This window comes from Myotis lucifugus, unplaced genomic scaffold, assembly GCF_000147115.1.
Source record: "Myotis lucifugus unplaced genomic scaffold, Myoluc2.0 scaffold_20, whole genome shotgun sequence".
In the NCBI taxonomy this organism is placed as follows: domain Eukaryota; kingdom Metazoa; phylum Chordata; class Mammalia; order Chiroptera; family Vespertilionidae; genus Myotis; species Myotis lucifugus.
Genome location: NW_005871068.1, coordinates 8,034,582 through 8,057,937, shown reverse-complemented (window position 1 = coordinate 8,057,937; position 23,356 = coordinate 8,034,582). Strand labels below are relative to the sequence as shown.

General features: G+C 41.3%; 1 protein-coding gene across 8 annotated transcripts in view; it reads right to left on the bottom strand.

Annotated features, from left to right (window-relative positions):
* The window catches only part of GK (glycerol kinase), a 71,557-nt gene extending 56,843 nt beyond the window's left edge, over window positions 1-14,714 (bottom strand). For 3 of the 8 annotated variants that reach the window (XR_002828458.1, XM_023751344.1, XM_014453061.2), the window contains exons 1-3: window positions 14,429-14,705; window positions 3,659-3,732; window positions 1,006-1,112 (exon numbers count right to left, since the gene is read on the bottom strand). Coding sequence is in view for 6 of the 8 variants with exons in the window: in XM_023751344.1 (XP_023607112.1) it covers window positions 1,006-1,112; window positions 3,659-3,732; window positions 14,429-14,506 (259 nt within the window). In the remaining 2 variants the exon portion in view is untranslated. Of the gene's footprint in view, window positions 1-1,005; window positions 1,113-3,658; window positions 3,733-12,312; window positions 12,465-14,428 lie in introns of all 8 variants that reach the window. The other 5 variants (XR_002828459.1, XM_023751345.1, XM_006085653.3 and 2 more) reach the window with 3 other exon arrangements.
* Window positions 14,715-23,356: the final 8,642 nt, after the last annotated feature.

Here is a 23,356-nt window from a genome sequence, read left to right as displayed (position 1 = left end):
TCCTTTCTCTCAAAACTTCCACAGCAACCTCTACTGTGGTCTCCCTGTATCCAACTTAGGCCTCTACTATCCACTCTCCACACGGCTTCACATAGCAGTCAGGAAGTTGTCTTTAAACCACAAGTCAGAATCTGTCATCCCTTGAAACCTTTTCATGGCTCTCTGTGATCCTAAGAATAACATCCAAGCCCTAGCTGGTTTGGTTCAGTGGATAGTGTCGGCCTACGGACTGAAGGGTCTCGGGTTTGATTCAGGTCAAGGGCACCTTCCTTGGTTGCAGGCTAGATCCTGGCCTCTCCATCAGGGCACATGCGGGAGGCAACTAATTGATGTGTCTCTCTCACATCAATGTTTCACTCTCTGTCTCTTACCCTCCCTTCCACTTTCTCTAAAAATCAATGGAACAATAGTCTCGGTGAGGAAAAAATAACATCCAAACTCCTAAAGCCCTAGCTACTTCCCTGGTTTCAACTGCTATTGAAACCTCTTACCTATATACCCACCCTTACCCCTCACCCCTCACCCATCTTTTACTCCACTTTTGACATGCTGGCTTTCTTTTTGATCCAGGAATGTGCCACAAGCTTATTCCTACCTCAGGACCTTTGCATGTGCTGCTTCCTTTTCCTCAACTACTCTTCCCCCAAATAGTTGCATGGCTGGCCCCTTTTGGCCTTTGAGACCTCGGTAACAGTGTCATCTTCTCAAAGAGGCCTTCTCTGGCCATCCAATCTAAAGAAAGCCTCTCTAGGCACACCCTACCATAGAACAGTTTCATTTTCTGCATGGAACTTACCAATATTGAAATTAGCTTGTATTTGCTCTTATTGTTGATGTCAAAACCTCCCCCCACACACACACAAATAAAAGCTTCATGAGAACAGGGACCTGCTTGGCGCTGGATAGGTACTCAATTATGTGCCGAATAAATGAAATTAATTAATTAATTAATAGATTTTATTGAGATAATCATACCACGGAGAAAAAACATTCTATTAAAAATACCTTTTATGTTGGAAATGTCAATATTGAGTTGTTCAAGTTTCTCACATGTTTTCTCTATACACTCATAGACAGACATCAGAATTTCCTTAGGGTCTTGTTCCACCCATCTTTGAACAAAAGAATGCATTTGGTTAGTCCACAAGAAAGCAATACATTTATATCTCTAGAAATGTTCACTTAAGAGAGTGTGGCTGTTGCATAAATTAAAATCAGATGAGCAAAGCAAAGCATATTCAATACTCTAAAGAAATGCTTTAAAGAAAAGCCTATTTTACTTCCCTTACCATTTTTTTAATGTAAAAAGTTTATTGAGCTATAATTGATACAGTAAGCTGTGGAAATTTCATATGTACAATGGGCATATACAAATACCCATGAAACCATCACAACCACCACCACATCCAATAATTAACATATTCATCATGCTCGAAAGTTGCCTCATGCCCCTTTGAAATCCCTCCTTCCTACCCTGCCAATTGCTGACTTGCTTTCTATTGCATATATTCATTTGCATTTTGATTATTCTTCATATAGTAATCAATCATTTGAAAGGAAGCAAGTAATAACAGGTCACAAAATAACAAATATTCTACCTATTTTAAAATTATTTTTTCAAATCCAGTAAGAAATTAGTTCCCCAATTCTTTATATCCCCTGGGTTTGATAAATTGATAAAGCTATCTGCATGTTTCATTAGTCACTATTTCTTTCTTTTCTTAGTTATTTCTAAAGTAGACTGATATCTACCTACCTATCAAAAGGAATTATGAAAAGTCAAATAAGTATACTAATCTATTTTGCCATTTTTTCCCTCAAAATATTTTGTTAGTATTTAGGGAAAATTGTAAATGTGTTCTAATAACTATGTCAAGCAGACAAGCAATTGGTCAAACCCAATTTTCAGACCCAATCCCAGTGCAATTTTGGTAAGGAACCAGGGCCTCGGAAGGCCGAAAGGCTCAAAATAAATGATGAGGCAGAGAAACCTGGGAGAAACAATGGTGACTGAGGAAACCCCAAAAGCAGAAATAACACAAGCTACAAGAATACTACTCTAGGATCTGCAAGTAGCAAGAGAGTTCCAAATGCCTTTCTTCTCTGCCTTCCTCAGGCCGGCCTAGCCTTCCTGAGCTTTGAGTTCTGTCTCTAAACTCTTTTTCCAGAAACCCAATCTCTCAACATATTTCTAATTTTCATCCCTCCAAGACACATGTATCCTCTCTCCAAATTGTACTGGGATCGGGCCTGTGGAGAGTCACTCTAACGCAGCTAACATATCAATAGCTTTTATTACGAAACAAAGGAATTCTTTAAAACAGAAAGAATTCATAGAAAGAAATTATAAAATTTGGTACGACACCAATCTTTTCTCTTTCTTAAATTGAAGGAAACTTTATCGTGAAATGAACAGATCTAAAGTGCACAATTGGTTGAGTTTTAACAAATGTATACAACTCATCTAACCAACACCCCAGTCAAAATATGGAAAGTTTTCATCATTCTAGAAATTCTTTCATGGCTCTCTTATGTCAATCACATACTCCATGGGCAACAAATTTTTAGATTTGTCATTCTAAATTAGTTTAGCCTCTTGAATTTTAGATATAGCCATTCTGCATGCATTCTTTCATGTACAGCCTTTTCCACTTTCCATGATATCAACAAGATTTATCTATGCTGTAGCATGTATCAGATCACTGCTTAAAAAGTGCTGAACAGTATTTCATTGTTACCAATTCTACTGATGACAGACATTTGGGTTGCTTCCAGTTTGGGTTATTATGAATAAAGCTGCTATAAGCATTCATCTATAAGTCTTTCTTTAGACATATGCTTTCATTGCTCTTGGATTAAATCCTCCTAAGGTTGCAATGCTACAGAAGTATGGTTAATTTTATAAGAAACTGCCACACAGTTTTTCAAAGTGGCTGTATCATACATATCATAAAATTTTAAACCAGCAATTTTCAACCTTTTTCATCTCATGGCACACATAAACTAATTACTAAAATTCTGCAGCATGCCAATAAATATTTTTTGCCAATCTGACAAAAAAATTAGGTATGATTTTGATTCATTTATTGTGTTGGCTGTTGTCATTTTTTAATTTGACAATCTAAGGGAAAAGAGGTCAGTCAGGTATTTCATGTTTTAAAAATTCTTGCAGCACGCCAGTTGAAAATGGCTGTTTAATATACTCAACGTTCTATTTAATCACAATTACTATATATGAACATTACTGTTAAAAAAGGACAATTTTAGTATTAGATATGTGAGTGCTTTTTAGAAAAACATTATCTTTATTTAAAAAAAAACACACACTCTAATGAGCAAACAGCGGTTGGGCAATGATGCAGACCCAGAATTAAATGACTTCAAAGTTAATGTAGGATTTCTGATATTTAATACATCATTGCTTTATTACTTTATCATCCACTTCTTTTCTGTCACTGAATTCCTAAGCCATCAAGTACCCAGATATTTTGCTGAGCTACCACGTTTTTGTTCATTTTCCTGACTAATACCTATCTCATCTCTCAAGTCTTCTTAGGAAGGTGTTTGGTCAAGTTTACTTTAAAAAGCCCCTGGGCAGGTGGGGTGAGATGGCCCAAGAAATGCGATATATGTTTACATATTAAATTAGGAAACATACCCTTCTCTTGGAAACTCTTGTTTTATTTCCACTTGATGATGACTAAGTAGTTCGGCTGTTTTTGAATTGAAAACCTGAAAAATATATTGCAATATTGTGTTCAAAATGCAGGCAAAGAGCAAAGGTGTTTAAAGTTATTCAGCAACTGAAGTTCTTATTTACGGATAGAAAAAAGCCCAATCAGATGAAATACCATAAGATGTCCTACTTTCTCTTCAGATAGAAACAAAAGTTATAAGGTAGCTTCAGAAATAACTTCCCTTTATATAAATAAAAAACTATTGAAGATAAAGCTAAAGAGGCAATTATTTTTTAAAAACAAAAATGGCTCCAGATGTAGGAGCCGACCAATTAATAGCATAGATTTTTCTTGAGAATAAGAAAACCAAGAATAAAAGAGCTGGCAAAACGCTGATAGTGATGGCGTAAATGGTCCATTTAGCATCCATCTGGGATGTGGAGACAGAGTCACAGATGCCTAAGCAGGGAAGCATACTGTGGGAATTAGTTTGAAGGGAAGTGCAGCAAATGCATCTAGCTCTTATAATAGACAAATAGAAGTGTATCCTGGCAACCAGCTGAGGGCTCTCTGTAACATACTTGTCATGAATTGCTGACCCTTGATATAAAACAGTAAAACCCAAGGGATGAAAACTGACAAAGAAGGGCTTTACAATCTTCCACAAATTTAATACTACTGAAACACTTAAAAAAACTTAGCAAACTTTTTTCATCTGCTGTTGACCTATAAGTAATGCCCCTCCCTCCCCGTGCAGTGGGAAATCCACGTATAACTACGCCCACATAGTTGGATTCCCAACCACAGAGTTGACCATTGAACAACGCAGGTTTGAACAGCGTGGGTTAATTGAACTTCTGCCACTTTAAAATAAATCCGTGTTGTTCAGGAGTCAACTGTATATTGTTTTCACCTGGGAGTACCTACACTTGAGTACCAAAGTACTTAGTCTTTTAGAGTAAAGATTCGTAGTTTCATTAAAGTTAACTTCCCAAATCACTGTAATTGCAGCAGTGGAGTCCTATCCAATTAGGGAAGAAGTGTTTCCATGCCTAGGTTTCCTGTGGGAGAAGATTACCTGCTCAATGAAAACTCAGAAACAGAAAGAAATAAGAGAAAATACACGGCAAATTGCTGCTCCACTCCCTTCCCACCACACATACACCTCCTTTTTGGGAGGAAGTGATAAACATAATGAAAGCAAGAAGGCAAATTCTCAAGCCCTTTGAGGAGATAAAATATCTTACAAGTCAAAGGTTAACTTAACACATCATAAGTAAAGGGCACTTGGCAGAAGCCCATGTAATTCACAACTTAGCATTAGAGTATCTTTAGGATGCCTGCTCCATTTGTCTTATTTTATTTGCTGAAGCATCTCTAGGGCCTGGACTAGTGCCTGACAGAGTATTATTTTTTTAATTTTCTTTTTTTTCTGACAGTTTTAATGCTCAATAAATGTGTTGCATGTCTGAAAAAATATGGTCTATCACAGTGGTTCTCAACCTTCCTAATGCCGCAACCCTTTAATACAGTTCCTCATGTTGTGGGGACCCCCCCCCCCCATGCACGAATCTCATGCACCGGGCCTCTAGTTTGGATATAACAGGAAAGAGCCTGGACCTTCCTACTTCTTTAGAACACCTTTGACCAAGTAATTGAATTGATACCCCTCCCCCAGGAACTTTTCAGGTCATTTCACTATGGACATTCCCTTCCCTTTGCTGAGACCACATTTCATTTGCTGTGACTACATTCCATTATCTCCCTCCGGGTATGCATAAAGAAGTCTCCGCCCAGAATAAGCCCACCAAAAGTCCTTTAAAAGCCGCTGATTCCCGTCACTGGGGGCTGGAGCCATCCAGGCTCAGCCACCTGGTGTGTGGATGATCGAGTAAATTCGTAATCCCTCACCATTCTGGCCTCAACCTAACAGACACCACCTTTAGCTGTTTAGGACTTGACCCTGTGCACCACTCCCAAACTTGTCAACACTTTTTAGATTTAATGTTTTTAGACTCTGTGACTTTCTTAGTGCAACACCATCCAATAGCAATACAATGCAAGCCACATATGTAATTTTAAATGTTCTCATAAAAAAAAAAAAAAAAAACAACAGTAAAAAGAGCCCTAGCTGGTATGGCTCAGTTGTCCCTGGTTCGATTTCCGGTCAGGGCACATACCCAGGTTGTGAGTTCTACCCCCAGTAGGAGCGCGTGTGGGAGGTACCCGATCAATGTTTTCCCTGACATCATTGTTTCTCTCCCTTTCCCTTCCTCTCTCTCTAAAACCAATTAAAAACTTTCTTTAAAAAGAAACAGGTGTGCCGAAACCGGTTTGGCTCAGTGGATAGAGCGTCAGCCTGCGGACTGAAAGGTCCCAGGTTCGATTCTGGTCAAGGGCATGTACCTGGGTTGCGGGCACATCCCCAATAGGAGATGTGCAGGAGGCAGCTGATCGATGTTTCTCTCTCATCGATGTTTCTAGATCTCTATCTCTCTCCCTTCCTCTCTGTAAAAAATCAATAAAATATATTTTTAAAAAAAGAAACAGGTGAAATTAATTTTAATAACATTTTAAGCCAATATAAAATTATCATTTCAATATGTGATCAAGATAAAAATTATTAATGGGAGCTTTTACACTTTTTTAGTACCAAGTCTTTGAAGTCTGGCCACAGAACTGGTTAGGACCTAGGTTGACTTCAGGTCACCCACCAACATCAGAAAAACTTTCCCTGCATCCAGGAATGCTGTAAAATGGCACACAATCCCCACCCCAGAGGCACATCCCCCTTAGGTATTAGTCTGGCTCCAACAGACCCAAGGCTTAGCTAAAGCTGTTAATGTCCATGTAAAACACAAAAACAAGAATTTTCCTCTCATCTAAGAGTAGGCTTTTTGATCCCTGCAGTCAAACTACCTGGGGCTTTTATTATCATCTTTTGTCTGTTTGGGGTCCCCTGACAGCTTTTAGGGGAATTTATCTTGAACATGGATCTTCACCCTCTAAAACAGTGGTTCTCAACCTTGGCTGCACATTAGAATCACCTGGGAATCTTTTTAAAATCCTGATTTCTGGGCTTCATCCTCTGGAAATTCTGTTTCTTTGTTGCTAATGTTGTGGCCCCACCCCATAACAAAGAAACAGAATTTCCGGAGGATGAGGCCCAGAAATCAGGATTTTAAAAAGATTCTAATGTGCAGCCATGGTTGAGAACCACTGCTCTAAAAGATCCCCAAAAGTTCCTTCCTTGGGAACTCTAGCTAGTTATATGTACAAATATTTTTGGTCCTTCCTCTTTTGCCTTTTTAAATAAAATGGACCAACTTAGCCAAAACAATTTAAAACTTAAAGGGAGACCTTTAAGTTGATCTCAAGGCACCTCCCATCCCCCTTAAAGAGGAGGATTCCAAACCTCCCAGGGACAAGGAATCTCGCGCTTTGATTGATATGCAGAAGTTTCTGAGACAAATGAATTTAAAAAACAAAACAGTTCTAAGGATCCTAAAGGAACTGTAGCATCTGAACTGACACTTTAAAATTTCTCACTGTTTCTCCTACCGGAAACCTGACAACATAGTTGAGAGGACTTAATAACTTTGAATCAGAAACTTGGCAAAATTAGGAGCTAAAGATTCAGAGCCTAATAAAATTTTTAGAAAGCCTCCTCCCCCAAGGTGAAATAAATTATGCATCCAGAGGGAAAGCAGCAAATGTGGAATGACGTAGTTGGGCCAGTAGGTCAACCTATGATGTCACTTGACTTACAAACAAATTCTTGGGGGAATAGAGAGCAGTTGTCCATATCTTACAAATCTTTGTGAAACCAGAAATGCAACTCAAGAAGTAGTTCAGAGCCCACCTATTTTTACCATCAAAATAAAAAGATAAATGACGGTTATTTATGTGTTTGATTTTTAAAGCCCAAACTGCTACTCTGGCTCCAAGGCTCCCTGCCAAGAACAAATACAAATCTTAATCATCTTCTCCACAAATATTAATAAGAAAAAAATCTGAACAAATAAACTTATTCCAACTGTTGGGGCAGAAATATGAATCATGATCTGTTAACCGTGATTGTTGGCTGTAGTTATAAGAAATATTAATCATGCTCTGTTAACCGGGATTATTCCGTTCTGATTAGAGAAAGCACATTCTAACCTAACTGAGAGTAGTATGCCCCAGGACAAGGAAGTTAACCTTGGAATAAATTCTATTCACATCCGAGAACTGCCTATGATCATGGAAAGATTAACCTTGTCATTGCCCTTTGCAACCCCCCAGCCCACATTGCCTGTAATCTGTAACCATTATACCCATTCTTATTCCTTTTGCCTACTTCCCCAAGTAAACTTTGTCCTCCTACCCCACATAAGCGGCTGACTCATGGTGGGGTGCAGAGCAGATTTTTGTGGATGACCTGCTTCTCTCCAACACTGCTGGGATTATTGGAATAAATGCTCATATATGATTCAACCCTGTCTCTGCTTAACTGGCTCAAGTAGTGACAGGCAGCCCACACTCACTGCTTGTCTGGTCTCAAACTGCTATAAATGAGTGGGGGTTTTGCCTTATTTTACCTGTCTCATGGCTAAACTTTTATTTATGGCTAAAATTAAAATTAAAAAAAACCTAGCAGGTCTCTGGTAACATCTAGTATTAGTGTATGTATGTCTACCTCTGAGAGAATATTACTAGAATTGGTTTATAAAGAGTTGTTTAATTGGCTTAAAGAAATTAAATGCTTATATTAAAAATTCTCAAAAATAGAAAACTAATCCAAATGCTATTTCAGAATCATGTGATACAAGAAAAAATATGCATATGTATTTTTTAATACTCACCCAAGGATAGGCTTATTGATTTTAGAGAGGGGAGGGAGAAAACATTGATGTGAGAGAGAAACATCAATTGGTTGCTTCCAGTACAGCCCCAACCAGGGATTGAACCCGAACCTAGGCATGTACCCTGGCCGAGAATCGAACCCATAACCTTCCGGTTGGTATACGGACGATGCTCCAACCAACTGAGCCACACTGGCTAGGGCAGGGGTGGGCAAACTTTTTGACTCGAGGGCCACAATGGGTTCTTAAACTGGACCGGAGGGCCGGAACAAAAGCATGGATGGAGTGTTTGTGTGAACTAATATAAATTCAAAGTAAACATCATTACATAAAAGGGTACGGTCTTTTTTTTTTAAGTTTTATTCATTTCAAATGGGCCGGATCCGCCCGTGGGCCGTAGTTTGCCCACGGCTGGGCTAGGGTGAGAAAATATTTTATATGAAAGCTGGTTTGAGTTTGGTTTGGTTGAATAGTCATGTCCTTAGAGTATCATCTTTAAGTATAATACTTTTATTCTACCTAGGCTTATTGGTCCAATAAGTCCATGTGTTCTCTGTCACAAAATTTGTCACCAAGGAAAATAACTCAGTGTGATGAAATTTCATAAGTAACTAAAGATAATTTTTGAGAACAAGTCAAACAAATAGATGTAGATGGGCTACAAAGTTTTTTAGTAAACTCAGCAGTAGTTATGTTTTATGGTAAGTTTACTTAGTTTCCCAAAATCTTTTGGTAACTTGAAACCTTAGAGTTTTGCCAAGTTTAATGATGAGTGAAGTTAAATTCACTGAATATGCAGATCATTTCCAAATATGATAAAATACTGAGACACTGTTAAAGAAAGAAGCAAAGTTATTCTTATTAAAAAGAACTTTCTGAAACAACACATGTCTTCTCTGTCTTAGAAGAGTAGTGGAGACACAAAATGCTGTCCTTACCCAATAACTGTCCTTTAGGCCCGCCTCGCTCACTGTAAAATGTCAGCCATTCCCATCATAAACATGCACATTCATTTCCCCATCAGCCTACGCTTTTGTGCCACACTCAACTCTACTATGTGATAAGACAATTCTCAGGAATGTAAAGTTCCTCTCTAGGACACTCTACTACATAAATGTGAATGACTGAAGATAAAAATATGTTACATTGCAAATTTCACAAAAGGCATAATGGCATATTCCAACAAGCCCACAGAACATAGCAAACAGCACTGTATTTTTCTTCAAAATGAAATTGTATCAAATAGCTTATACAGACATCTAATACATCTACAGTTGCCAAATTTCCCTCTTTCCAAGACCCCCACAAGGTTTTCCTTCCTCGTCTTCCAAACCAGTCTAATCAACACCATGGAGCCCTGTAGGACCCTCTGCTGAGGTCTGTTCACGTGATGAGCACCGACCACATGCCAGATGCTGTATTAGGCTTTGGGGAGGAATAAAAGACACCATTCTGTCCCTGAAGGAGCTCAAAATTGAAAGCTCCTGACACTTCTGTTTGTGAGAGACAAGAGGACAAAAGAGGGTGGCAGCTCTCTGGTGAGAACATGTTTTTGCCATTTGTATAATGTGATGGGCGAGAAAGCAAACCACCTTAGTGGGGGGGAAAAATCCCACAAAAGAATCACTGCTCTAGTTATCACAAGAGTGGCCTCATTCCTGCTGTGAATCAAATTAGTTTTTTACCAAATTTACTGTTCATTAGTCTCTGGCCCCTAACGGGTGCTTAATAAATATGTATTGAATAAATAAATGAAAGAAAGAAGGCGGAAATACATCCTTGAGCCTTATGAGGTCTCTAAGTATAATGAGACAACTGGGGCCAGGGCAGTGTTTCCTGCCAAAACAAGCATGGAACTACAATTCTAGTCATTCTTCGCAGATGCTGGCTATTAGAACGAAATGGTTACGCAACCATTATCCACAGTGACTACACCCGAGCCCAGCCCAGGACCCACGGAGTCACAAGATGGTCAAATCAGGAGTACTTACTCAAAGGCAAAATTTTTGAGATATTGCAAAACTAAGCTCTAAGTATATTTTTTTGGTGAAGATTCATTTATGATCATAATCAGAACTGACACTTGAGTGACAGGTGGGTATGTGGCCTTTTCCAGCCCCCCATCTTCCCTTCAACATACTCCAGGCAGCCAGGGAGCCAAGGCAGGAGTTAGGAGGACAGGCTTCTGAGTACTACAGACCTGGACTTGAATCCTAGTTCCACCAGTTACTCTGCAACCTTGGGCACCATCCCCAGCTCGGTCTAATTACCTGTGGGAAGGAGCTTACTAATACTACCAGAATCACAGTTGTTAAAAGATTAAATGAGATAATTCTGGAAAAGTCATCTATAAAGTACCGGACACATTTCAAATCACAACACATTCTAAGCCTTTGTTTTTTCTTTAACATTCAACTTAATGGGGGGAAAACAAGGTTACCCAATGAGAGAAGTTGACTGTTTAAGCTGCAACTTTTGTCTTATAAAGAAATGGCCCCTCCTTAAAACCTGTTACAGTAATTATCTTTCCAAGAAGTTGTTATTCGGCAATCTGAGTAACCATGTGCCAATGCAGTTCGCTTTCCTATGGGACAAGATGGAAATTTTTCCTTTAGTACAAAGCACATTCATTCATAGGTTGCCAAGAGTAATTCTTTTGATAACTGGAGGAAGAAAAGAATATATTTTAAAATTGCAGATCTACTACTAAAATAAAAGAAATTCAGTAATCAAACATACCGAAGTTAGGAAGTTTAAAGAGTTTTTTGACTAGGTAAAAACGATAACCAGAATTAAAATTCAGCTGACCTATTAAAGGTTAATCTGTATACAGTGTTCCCTCTAGACCAGTGGTTCTCAACCTTCCTAATGCCGCGACCCTTTAATACAGTTCCTCATGTTGTGGTGACCCCCAACTATAAAATTATTTTCATTGCTACTTCATAACTGTAATTTTGCTACTGTTATGAATCGTAATGTAAACATCTGATATGCAGGATGTATTTTCATTGTTACAAATTGAACATAATTAAAGCATAGTGATTAATCACAAAAACAATACGTAATTATATATGTGTTTTCCGATGGTCTTAGGCGACCCCTGTGAAAGGGTCATTCGACCCCCAAAGGGGTCGCGACCCACAGGTTGAGAACCACTGATCTAAGGGATGGCAGGCAGTTGAGCCACAATTTGGAGGCAGAGTAGAATTTTAAGAAGGTATGGGAAATGGGGGAGGAGACATTTCCATGGCATGAAAGACCATGAGTTAACATCACTAGCAGGGAAAGGGGGAGAAGAAAGCTTGGGAGGTTATTGGTCTTGTGAAAGTTGAACTGGATATGCAAATTGAATGAAAAATGTCCGGGAAATTATTTAAATACCTTTAACTTTATAAGCTTCCTTATGACAGTTCTTATCCACTGAAATCTTCGTGAGAAACTAAGCAATTATTTTTGAGTCATAATTACAACATGGAACAGTATGACTGGAACTCCTGGGAATCACCTTGTGATTGAAGCACTTATTCAGCAAATCTATTATCTGCATTTGGCAGGGAGTGGTTTAACAAGCTCTTTCCTTATAACCATCCCTGTCTTTGACTTTGCACAGGATCTCTAAGTCCTCTATCTACCTCTGAAGAATTCTTTCCTAGTTGTTTCTCAGGAATCATAAAACATTATTGGTCCACTTTCACACATCATCCTATAAGCAGGATGGGTATCTCCTGAATTTGGACCGTAGCTTGTTAATTGAGATCATGCCACACAGAGCCCAATAAACAGAAACTGACTTTCGAAGGCTCGTGTTGTTCATGTCACATACTGACATGGTTGTGAGAATATGAAGTTGACGTATTCCTTCCCCACCAGTGCAGAAAGATGTCTCTTGGGCAACAGAATCCGAGGGACCAGGAACAAACTGCAGTTGATAAAGATCGCTGGGCTACAGGGAAAGCAAGAGCGAAGAGTCCAAAGGAAGATAAGCATAGTCAGGCTGGCTTCTAAAAAGCATTCATGGAAGGCAATGGCCTTTGAAAGCAATCACCCATGTTTATTTAGCCCCCACGGTGCTTTATGAACTAGTTGCCAACATTCCATAGGAAGATTACACTGAAAACTTGAGATGACCACCTTTTCTTAGAGAGTCTGAAGACCTGGCGACACTGGGCTTGGGTTCCTGTTTGGCAACTATAGACTCTAACCCCTTGGCCTGGGTCTGCTCTCTCCAGTAGGCCCTCCAACCTCTACCTGCCTGGCCCCTGCAGGCATTTTGTGTGGGCAGTCCTTGAGTATGGCTTCAAAACCCAACCCACAAATGACTCAGTATGTGTGTCTTAATGGTCTTTCTTCATTTTAAATACACAATGATGGCCCTGGACAGTTTTCTCAGTGGTTAGAGCGTTGGCACGCAGACCAAAAGGTTAGGGTTCAGTTCTAGCCAAAGGGCACACCTTGGTTGCAGGTTTGTCCCCCAGGGGCACATGCAGGAGGCAACCAATGAATGTCTCTCTCACATTGATGTTTCTCTCCTCTCTCTCTCTTCTTTCTCTCTCTCTCCCCCCCCGCCACTCCCTTCTTTCCCCTCTCTGGTGGTGGGGATGTGGAAATCTATGGAAAAAATATCCTCAGGTAAGGATTAAATACACAGTTGATGATTATATATTTTATATATTAATCAGGTCCAGTTGGGCAGACTTTCTTACTTATGATTCAGGGTTACTATATAAACATTTATGAAAATAAGACAAAGTGAAACCTGCCCTGGGTGATCAAAAGATAAACAATGTAAGAGACTGTAGAACTATGTCTTGGCAGCACAAACTAGGGTAAGTCATGAAATAAGATTCGAACTAAAATTGCACTGAAAGCTTTCCAGTGTAGACAAGAGAGGAGTATCAAAATGAAGGCACATGTGTAGGTTTTAGTCAGTGGTCAGCTAAACAGAAGTTTGGAACAACATATACACTGTATGTATAATGTATAGTATACTAAAAAAGGTGCATGAAAAATGATTTGAGGTAAAGTAGTGAAGATGGAGCTAAATAATCATTAAATATTTACATCAACTTTCCAGGTTAGTCAAATATCCATTGAAGCATTCATGGGCTCTTAACCAACAACCATTTATTAAAATTATTTTAAAATTATCTTACTGAACTCAGTACTAGATCACTTTAAGAGCAAGATTCCTAGCGGAATAGTCACTTGAATAGCACTCTGTTACGGTAAATAAAAAGAGAAACAGAATTTCCCTGTCACTTTACGCTGTGAAGCATGAAGTGGTTGTAACAGGCAAAGTATCAGAACTGAAATTTGCGAGTCTCCGATTGGTAAAGACAGAGTACTGTATTTTTCCGAATATGTTCTGCGCCCCCCACCCTACCCCCGGAGCATTGTACCTTCTACAATTTCTGTGGGAGAGGATGACAACGCATCATCGCTAATACTATATTTATTCTACTGCTCCAAAGGACGTTGTGTTAGGCTATCACAGCCGTGACACAGCTTTCCCCCCATCCAAGGACGTCCTGCGCCCCACAGGCCAAATGCTCCGGGGAAGACCGCAGCAGCGGTCCATGTGACCACCTGTCCCTGGCTGCAAGCGGGCAGCTCCGCACGGATGCTCAGCAATTCCTAGATCCCTTTGGAGGAGTTCCCCCATTAGGACGTGACCCGGCTCCACCACCGAGGCCGGGGCTGCTCAGTTCGGCCACCAGGGTCTCGAGAGGCCGAGGTCCCCCAAGTCCGCGTGGGACAGCTACAGCGTGGCAGGTCCTGCTTAGGGGGCCTTGGCCTCCTTCCCTTGCCAAGAGGCCAGGAGCCCCGGGATGGGGACGCTATAACCAATGCCGGCATCCCGGGGCTCCCGCGCCGGCTCAGCTCCTTAAATGTCACCCCGGGGCTCACCAAAAAGCGCGTCGAGCTGGTGCCCTGGTCCACTGCCCCAACCAACGGCCCCAAAACTGCTTTCTTCGCGGCTGCCATGAAACCAGCTTCGGGTCTGCGGGAGGTCGCGACTGGTTTCCCGGGTGACGGTGGCCAGCGGAGGAGGCGCAGAACCCAGTCCGGAGAGCGAGGCGGCGTGTGACCGCAAATCGACCAGACCCGGCACCAGGCAGCCCCTTTACGCGCGTGGAGCCTGCTCACTCCGCCCCTCCGGCCCCGCGCCCGCCCCAACAGCGTTCCCCAGGACTCCGGGGGCGTGGCGGGAGGGGCGCTGTCTGCCGGGCCAGCCAATCGGCGAGCGCAGAAGGCGCGGAACGTCCGGACTGAGGACTCTGTGACGTCACGGGGCGGGGCCTGGGAACGGCGGGGGCGGTGGCCCGCGCGGTGGATCACGTGGGGCCCGTCGCTCTGGCGCCCGAGCCAACCTGCAGCAGGGCCGGGGGGCGGAGGCCGGTGCCGCCCATTGGCAGGGAGGGCCACTGGCCCGAGGCAAGGGCACAACCCCACCCGCGCCCTGGGCGCCCTGGGCGCCCTGGGTTTACTGCCTGCGGATGGTCCCAAAGTGCAGAACTGCGTGTTCCTCGGAAGGGCCGGGCAGAGTACGAGGTAAATCGCTCTTTGGACCGACCCGGCCTTCCCGCGCTCCCCCATGCCCCGCCCACCCTATCCGCTGCTCGCCCTGGAAAATAATAATAATCGACAGGAATGACCCTCAAGCAGTGTCACCTCCAGAAACAAGGAGAATCCCTCACCTTGTGGGCTTTTCAGGGTCAAGGAACGCGGAAGTCCTTTCGATTTAGCATTTAAAGGAAGCGCTCAAAATTAACCTCCCTCAATTGACAATCCGGGCAGAAAGCACCTCCCTGTCCGGATGCGCCCTTCCTCGTCGCTTGACCTCACTCAGGTGCCCCCTCCCTCACACACCATTTCCTCTTCCTTCTCTGGGCGGCCAATGGAGAGTAAAGGGGCTTTCGCGTTTGACCTTGAATTTACCTTGCCAGGATTCTTTCCGGTCCTGTGTTTCAGGGGCTTTCAAACTTTGGACCAAGACCCACCGCAGGAAATGGTTTACAAAAACAGACCCAGGCATGTGTGTCCACATTCATTTGTTGATAATATGTATTACAGTTACATGTATAAAAATACATTATGTATATTTTTATGTGGACAAGAAAGAAACTTCTCTACCCTTCTAGGTTCTTTCAGCTACTCTAATAATTAAATCCACATGAGACAGATTAGCAAGAGAAAATAACTACATTTCATTACATTTGTATTAATAGGAACTCCACATGAGCGAGTCAGAGACCCACATACATGAGAGGTTCAGAGACACAAAGGAAAAATGAGATATCTATGGCATTTTGAGCAAAGGATGAGGTAAGGTGCTTGAGGCTTCAGAAGGAGGGCAAAGTTTGCCCTTCCCTATAGATAGATCATAGGTTATATTTCTGATGACTCATAATGGGCAAGACCCCCAATTTGAATTCTTTAAGGGAGAGGTAAAAGTTTCTCCTGAACTGGCAGGGTCTCCATTGCCTTCAGCCAAAAATAATTCACATGTCACAAAAAGACAACTACCATATGGTTTCACTTATATATGTGGAATCTAAACACAAAACAAAACAAAAAAACACAAGTGAACAAACAAACCAAAAACAGACTCATAGAAACAGAGATCATGTTGATGGTTGCCAGAGGGGAGGGTGATGGCGGGGTGGAGGGATGGGTGAAAAGGATGAAGAGAAATGTAGTCAATAATATTGTGATAAATTTGCACAGTGATAGATGATTACTAGACTTCGTGTGGTGATCATATTGTCAAATCACTATATTCTACACCTGAAACTAATATTATATTGTATACCAACTATACTTAAATAAAAATAAAATTTTAAAAAATTAAAATAAAAAATCATGTACATGCCAACGTGGCATACCTTGAGGAAGACTGTTCTGAACCTTTTCATTTACATATATTGCAAAATGTTTCCAAAACAATATTTATCCTTCCATGCTATGCATTCTGCATTGTTTTATTCTATCACATAGCTTTTTTGTTTTTTAAATTATTTCCCCCTTTTTATTGCATAGCATTTTTTAAAAAATGCTGGTTGAAAACCACTGAACTGATTTTGTAAACCACCATGCTCTCTATGAATTTCTAAAGCAGTCTACTGTTCCCACTCTCTCACTTTTTTAATCCCTTTCCCTAATCTTTCAGTGTTCTGAAATATCAGCTCTGTCTTTTTCCCTTTTAGCTTTACACTACCTCACTTGTCCATTTCTGTGTTTATAGTTTTACCACATTTGCTCTGCAAATAACTTTTTCTATACTCTGTTCAGAAATCGATGCTGGACTTGATAACTGCTGATAAGCTGGTGTGTGTTAGGACAGGAATGCAGATGAATCATTTTTTTCTGAATTTCCTGGAAGAGGAAAAGACACAGACAGGTATATAGGCAAATATAAAGGAACTAGGTTAGCATGCCTCTAAACACCGTGAAAGGCAGTAACTGAATGATATAGATAGATAAGGATTTCTGAGACTTTAGCAGGCAGTGAAGAGAAAGCCACCAATTTTGCCACATTGATTCATTTAAAAAAATTCCTGACCATGTTTGAACTTTCACACACTTTTGACTCTCAGATTCTAACAAGAGAGCAAATTATTTGTTTGGCAGTAGAGTGGAATCAGAATTCAGACATTTCAGAATAAGTAGGGCTAGATGTACTCGAGAGATGCTCAAATATATTGATCCTATGATCCCACAACTGTCTGTATTCCACATCTTCATTTCTTTGACCAAAACAAAATTGAGAGGCCAAAATATTGAGCTTTCGGGAATCACACACGCCTCAGCTTTCTTTCAGAGTTCAGGGAAGGTCAAAGGGAAGAGTCTAACTCAGCCTATCTTAACTTCACACCCTAAATATTTACTCTGACTCTCATAGACCTATTTCCTCTTTTCCTTTTGGAATTATTCTCATTTGTCTGCTCCTTCTCATTCCTTCCTTCTGTGGCAGAACCTGGACTAGAATTTCAATCTCCTGACATCAAGCCTAGTGCCCTTTTACAGCAGCTTGAGGGAATGGAAGCTGAGGAGAATTAGGAAGGAAAATGAATAAAAAGGAAGAAAGTAGGATGCTGGTCCACCTTGATCTTCCCGCCACCCACCTAAGATCTGAAGGCAAAGCAGTGGAAGAAACACTGGATTGGAAAGCTAAGGACATTGATCTGATCTTGGCCCTGTCACTCAACACTTGATCTTCCTGACCTTAAGTAACTAATTTCCTCCTATGGCTTCCTTTTGCTCATTTGTAAAATAGGGAAAATGTCACTGATGTGGATGGGTTAATATGAGGCAAGTGACGTAACGCCTGTGAAAGCATTCTACAAGCAGCATGGTTAATCATGAAAGGCAAGATGCAGTCTCACTGGCAAGTTTGTTTTCACCAAAGAAACCCAGTGGTGAAGACCCGAGGTCTTTCATGCAAATGATTTAAGTAGTTTGAGTCACCCGAAGCTCAAGAAATCAATGTTAATCTTCATTTATTATTTATCCTCTGGCTTTACCTGTTCTTTGTTAATTTACACAGAATTTATATAAGCAAGAAGACTACATTTCCCTAGAGAATCTTTAGAGAATTTTTTTTTGTCCACTAGCACTTCTTGGTCTTATATATGCCTGATTTATTCTTTCTAGTCTAGTCTATTTGGAAAGTTAGCCTTTCCTTAATCTCTCCTTGCTATTCTAATGACAACTTGGCTATGGATTGATATTGATGTGAAAAGCATAACAAAAAGTTAGTGCTGGAAAGGATTGCAATAAACAGCACAGGCACTCCTTTATTTTATGGGACTGGGATGATTTAGGCAGACATAAGAAGTGATTTGCCCAAGTTAGCAGAGGGGGCTAAAGGAAGATTAAAGAATTTAAATATAGTTGATAAAAATAGTCAAATTGGGAGCTTTCCCCTCCTTGCATGCAAACTGGAGAATTTACTCACATGTATGTTAAAAATCTCAGTGTACCGACCTAAAATTATGTGTCACTTTATGTAATGTTGCACTTGTAATAGAGTTAGAATACAGCAATGATTCCCAAACTTTACCTACATCAGAACCACCTAGAGGACTTGTTAAAACCCAGGTTGCTGGGCCCCAACACCAGAACTTTTGGTTTAGTAGGTGAGAGCTGAGAATTTTCATTTCTAACAAGTTCCCAAGTGATGCTGATACTGCTGGTACCGGGACTGCACTTGGAGAACCATTGAGCTGGAATCTCTATTTAAAAAAAAACAAACACAGTATAAGCTTCAAGGGTGCTATTCTTTAAAAAAAAATTATTGATTTCAGAGAGGAAGGGAGAGGGAGAGAGAGATTGAAACATCAGTGATGAGAGAGAATCTTTGATTGGCTGCATCCTGCACGCCCCCTACTGAGGACCAAGCCTGCAAACACTCTCTCCCCCCGCCCCCCCCCACACACGTGCCCTTGGCTAGAGTCCAACTCGGACCCTTTAGTCCTCAGGCTGATGCTCTATCCACTGAGCCAAACCAGCTAGGGCCCTATTTTTTAGGAGTTGACAAAACTGCGTGGTTAGAGAAATCTGTGTTATGATTTGTGTTAGCATTCTTTTGTCACAAAACTTAATTCTCTGCTAACAATCAAGTAATCTATTTAGAATATTGATAGAGAAAGGCTTAAGGCAGAGACTCTCAAACATTAGTCTATGTCAGAATCGCCTAGGACAGTGGTCGGCAAACTCATTAGTCAACAGAGCCAAATATCAACAGTACAACAATTGAAATTTCTTTTGAGAGCCAAATTTTTTAAACTTAAACTATACAGGTAGGTACATTGTTATTAACTTAATTAGGGTACTCCTAAGCTGGCCTTTGCTAAAAACGTCCTCAATCTGAGGACCTCTCTGAGGTCGACCCCTTCCAACTCTCCCATCCTCAACTCGTGCATGAATCTCGCGCCTCCCCCATGCTGCGTATCCCGCCCCCCCACTTCTTCTAACGCCACTTCTTCAAAATAGACTCACCCAGGCCGAAAACCGACTTCTGCACATGGGCCACGAAGTTTCAGTTGCACTGTACGTGCGCGCCCGCACGTGGTATTTTGTGGAAGAGCCACACTCAAGGGGCCAAAGAACCGCATGTGGCTCATGAGCCGCGGTTTGCCGACCACTGGCCTAGGGTACTTGTTAAGGATACAAATCCCTGCTACCTTCTCCCTACTCCATCCCCTCAAATGAAAGAGCTAGGTTCCTTGATGACAAAGATGTTGTCCTGATCATTATTATATCCCTAGGGTCTGGGTGTTATATAAGTAATGTTGAATGAATGAATGAATGAATGAATGAATGTGATAGACTGTTACATAGGTGGCTCCTGATGAATTATGCCTTCTGGTAATAATGTCCTTGTGTTGTACCCACACACATGTTTTATTGTTTTCAAGTTTTATTGTAGGCTTTGCTGCTGGATACAAAATAAAGGCATAAAACTGTCAACAGTAGGGCAGTACCTACAAAGTCTAAGCTGTAAAAACCATTTCAAAATATAAACTGATTTTTGAAATACATTGTGTCAAAGGCTGCCCATATGAATACTTTTGGTACAAAACAGTAACATTTCCCTTGATAAGCAGACAAAATCCATTCATTACCTTGCACACATTCCCATCTCCTTGTAATTGCTCTACCTGGTCTAGTCTCAACCACTCTTATTAGTCACAACTCATTTCTGTCCCTTCACAGGCGCAGAGAAGACTGGGCTTGTGACCTGTATAGCCAATAGGATGTTAGCAAACATGATGCAAGCAGAAAATTGATACCTGCATGTACAGAAGTGGGTCTCTCCCTCTTGGAACCTAGCTGCCAGCTGCCCTGCTGTAAGAAAGCCAATTTAATCTACTAGCAAATAAGAAGCTATGTGGAGGAGAACAATAGCACTCTAGCCCAGTGATCGGTCGGCAACTGGTGGTCCGTAAGGTGCGAAAGGTGGCGACCACTGGTTTAAGGAAACCTAGCTGACCAACACCAGCTGATTGTAACTGCTAAACCAATACTTAGTTGAATGAGTGACCTAAGCCAGTATCACCTAGCATGCATAAAAACCACTCAGCTGAGCCCAGCTTGTCTACAGAGTCATGATAAATAAGAAATTGTTGTTTCTGGCCACTTGGTTTCAGAGTGGTTTGTTATGCAGCAACAGATAAATGACATGATGTGTACATTTTGGTGTGATCTCTATTCTTCACAGAGTTTGATTCTTGGTCATGTTTGGTTACAATGAAGACATTGGTTCTTTTGGGAAAAATCAAAGTATGAGCATCCAGAGGTTTTCTCACTTTGCAAACATGTTTGGAAACTTGAAACTGATGCAAATTGAGAGGTTTTTTACGGTTCTGGGGCCCAGATGATACCTGAAATGCCCTTGAGATATTGTTAAGGGCAAAGTGGTGCTTAAGGCGGGACCATTGTCTATGGCTGTTTTTATTTCCTTCCCTCAGCATCCCCTTGGCTTTCCAGTCTCACATTCCTCTTATTTTCCTCAGGTTTTCTGTTTTGTGTGCTTGTTTGTTTTGTCTTTCTTTTCTTATATGTCCACCTCTAAGCCTCTAGTGGCTAATAGCAGAGACACAATGATGTATGTTTCTTTTTATTTTCTGCCTTTTGCCACTGTATATAGAGATATAAAAAATATGGATACTTGCCCTAGCCAGTTTGGCTCAGTGGATAGAGCATCGGCCTGTGGACTGAAGGGTCCCAGGTTCTGTTCCGGTCAAGGGCACATGCCTTGGTTGTGGGCTCAATCCCCAGTAGGGGGCGTGCAGGAGGCAGCTGATCAATGATTCTCTCTCATCTTTGATGTTTCTGTCTTTCTCTTCCTCTCCCTTCCTCTCTGAAGTCAATAAAAATATATTTAAAAATATGGATACCAACAAAAATGAAACCAAAGTAGCCCTGGCCAGTTTTCTCAGTGGTTAGAGCATCAGCCCATGAATGAAAGGGTCGTGCCTTCGATTCCTGGTCAAGGGCACGTATTTCGGTTGCAGGTTTGATCCCCCAGACCAGGGCACATGCAGGAGGTGGCTAGTTGATTAGTCGCTCTCACAGCCATGTTTCTCTCTCTCTCCTCCCTCCCTCCTCCCTACCCCCCCCCCCCCACTTAGCCAAAGTAATCACAATTATGTTCAATTATGTTTGTGATTCCAATTCTGAATTACATTTATAATCCTGGGGCACTGATGTTTCAACTGCTCAATTCACACATTATATCATACAAAAAAATTATTCAGTGCCTTCTCTGACAAGTCACAAAGTAGGCACAAAATATATGTTGCATGGACGAAGGGAATTCACTAATCTCAATGAGATTACAATCATTCATTTTCAGATTCTTTAAAAAATGTGTGCTCTTGAAAAGAAAAGGTAACTTTACAGTTTATTTGTTTAGGCCCCATACTTAAACTTGATTAGAAAAAATGGAAGATAATCTATCATTTATCATTCAGTAATGGCCTGTAAAGAGAGAGGAACAATGATCTTAATTCAAGTATATTCATTGTCTTCTTTTTTTAAAAATGACTTATTTACTATTATTATTATTTTTAAGTGATTTCAGAGAGAGGAAGGGAGACGGAGAGAGAGATAGAAACATCAATGATGAGAGAGAATCATTGATCAGCTGCCTCCTGCATGTCCCCTACTGGGGATCATGCCCAAAACGCAGGCATGTGCCTGGACCAGGAATCAAACTGTGACCTCCTCGTTCATGGGTCGCCACTCAACCACTGAGCCACACTGGCTAGGATTCATTGTCTTCTTAATGGGCAACTCTATTCATTTTTGAAACATTGGACTGAAATCACATGTATCTTTGGGGGCACTTCTTATTTGTGAAGGACCATGTAGATTTAATTTTTTTTTAATTAAAGCTTTAGAAAGAGCACTATAGATGATCTAGCTCAATGGCACTTATTAGAGCTGAAGAAAATAAAGGCCAAAATGTGTAACTTGTCCATGGTCACTCAAATGTATGAAATTTCTCATCATTGGTGAGATGTAAATGTGTGTCTTCTGAATTTGTCACTATTTATGAAAAAAAAAAAATAACCAACTCAAAGTAAAGCACAACCTACAATGAATCAATAGTACTCTTTTAGTAAAGATACTGTAAATATATAAACATCCTATATAATAAAAGGGTAATATGCAAATTGACCCTAATAGCAGAATGACTAGGAATGACTGGTCACTATGACACACACTGACCACTAGGGGGCAGACGCTCACTGCAGGAGCTGCCCCCTGGTGGTCAGTGCGCTCCCACAGGGGGAGCTCTGCTCAGCCACCAGCCAGGCTGACGGCTGCCAGCACAGCGGTAGTGGTGGGAGCCTCTCCCGCCTCCTCATCAGCGCTAAGGATGTCTGACTGCAGCTTAGGCCTGCTCCCTGCTGGCAAGTGGACATCCCCCGAGGGCTCCCGGGCTGCCAGAGGGATGTCTGACTGCCAGCTTAGGCCCGATCCCCCCAGGGAGTGGGCCTAAGCCAGCAGGTGGACATCCCCCAAGGGGTCCCAGACTGCAAGAGGGCACAGGCCGGGCTGAGGGACCCCCCGAGTGCACAAATTTTTGTGCACCAGGCCTCTAGTTATATGTATAAATAAGCTATCACTGAAACATCAAATGCTAGTGAGGATGTTGAGCAATAGGAACTCCTAGTCAGTGCTGTTGGGAATGCAAAATGGTTCAGGTACTTTGGAAGACACTTTGTTAGTTTCTTACAAAGCTAAACATACTCTTATCATACAATCCAGCAATTGCACTACTTGGTATTTACCCAAAGGAGTTGAAAACTTATGTCCACACAA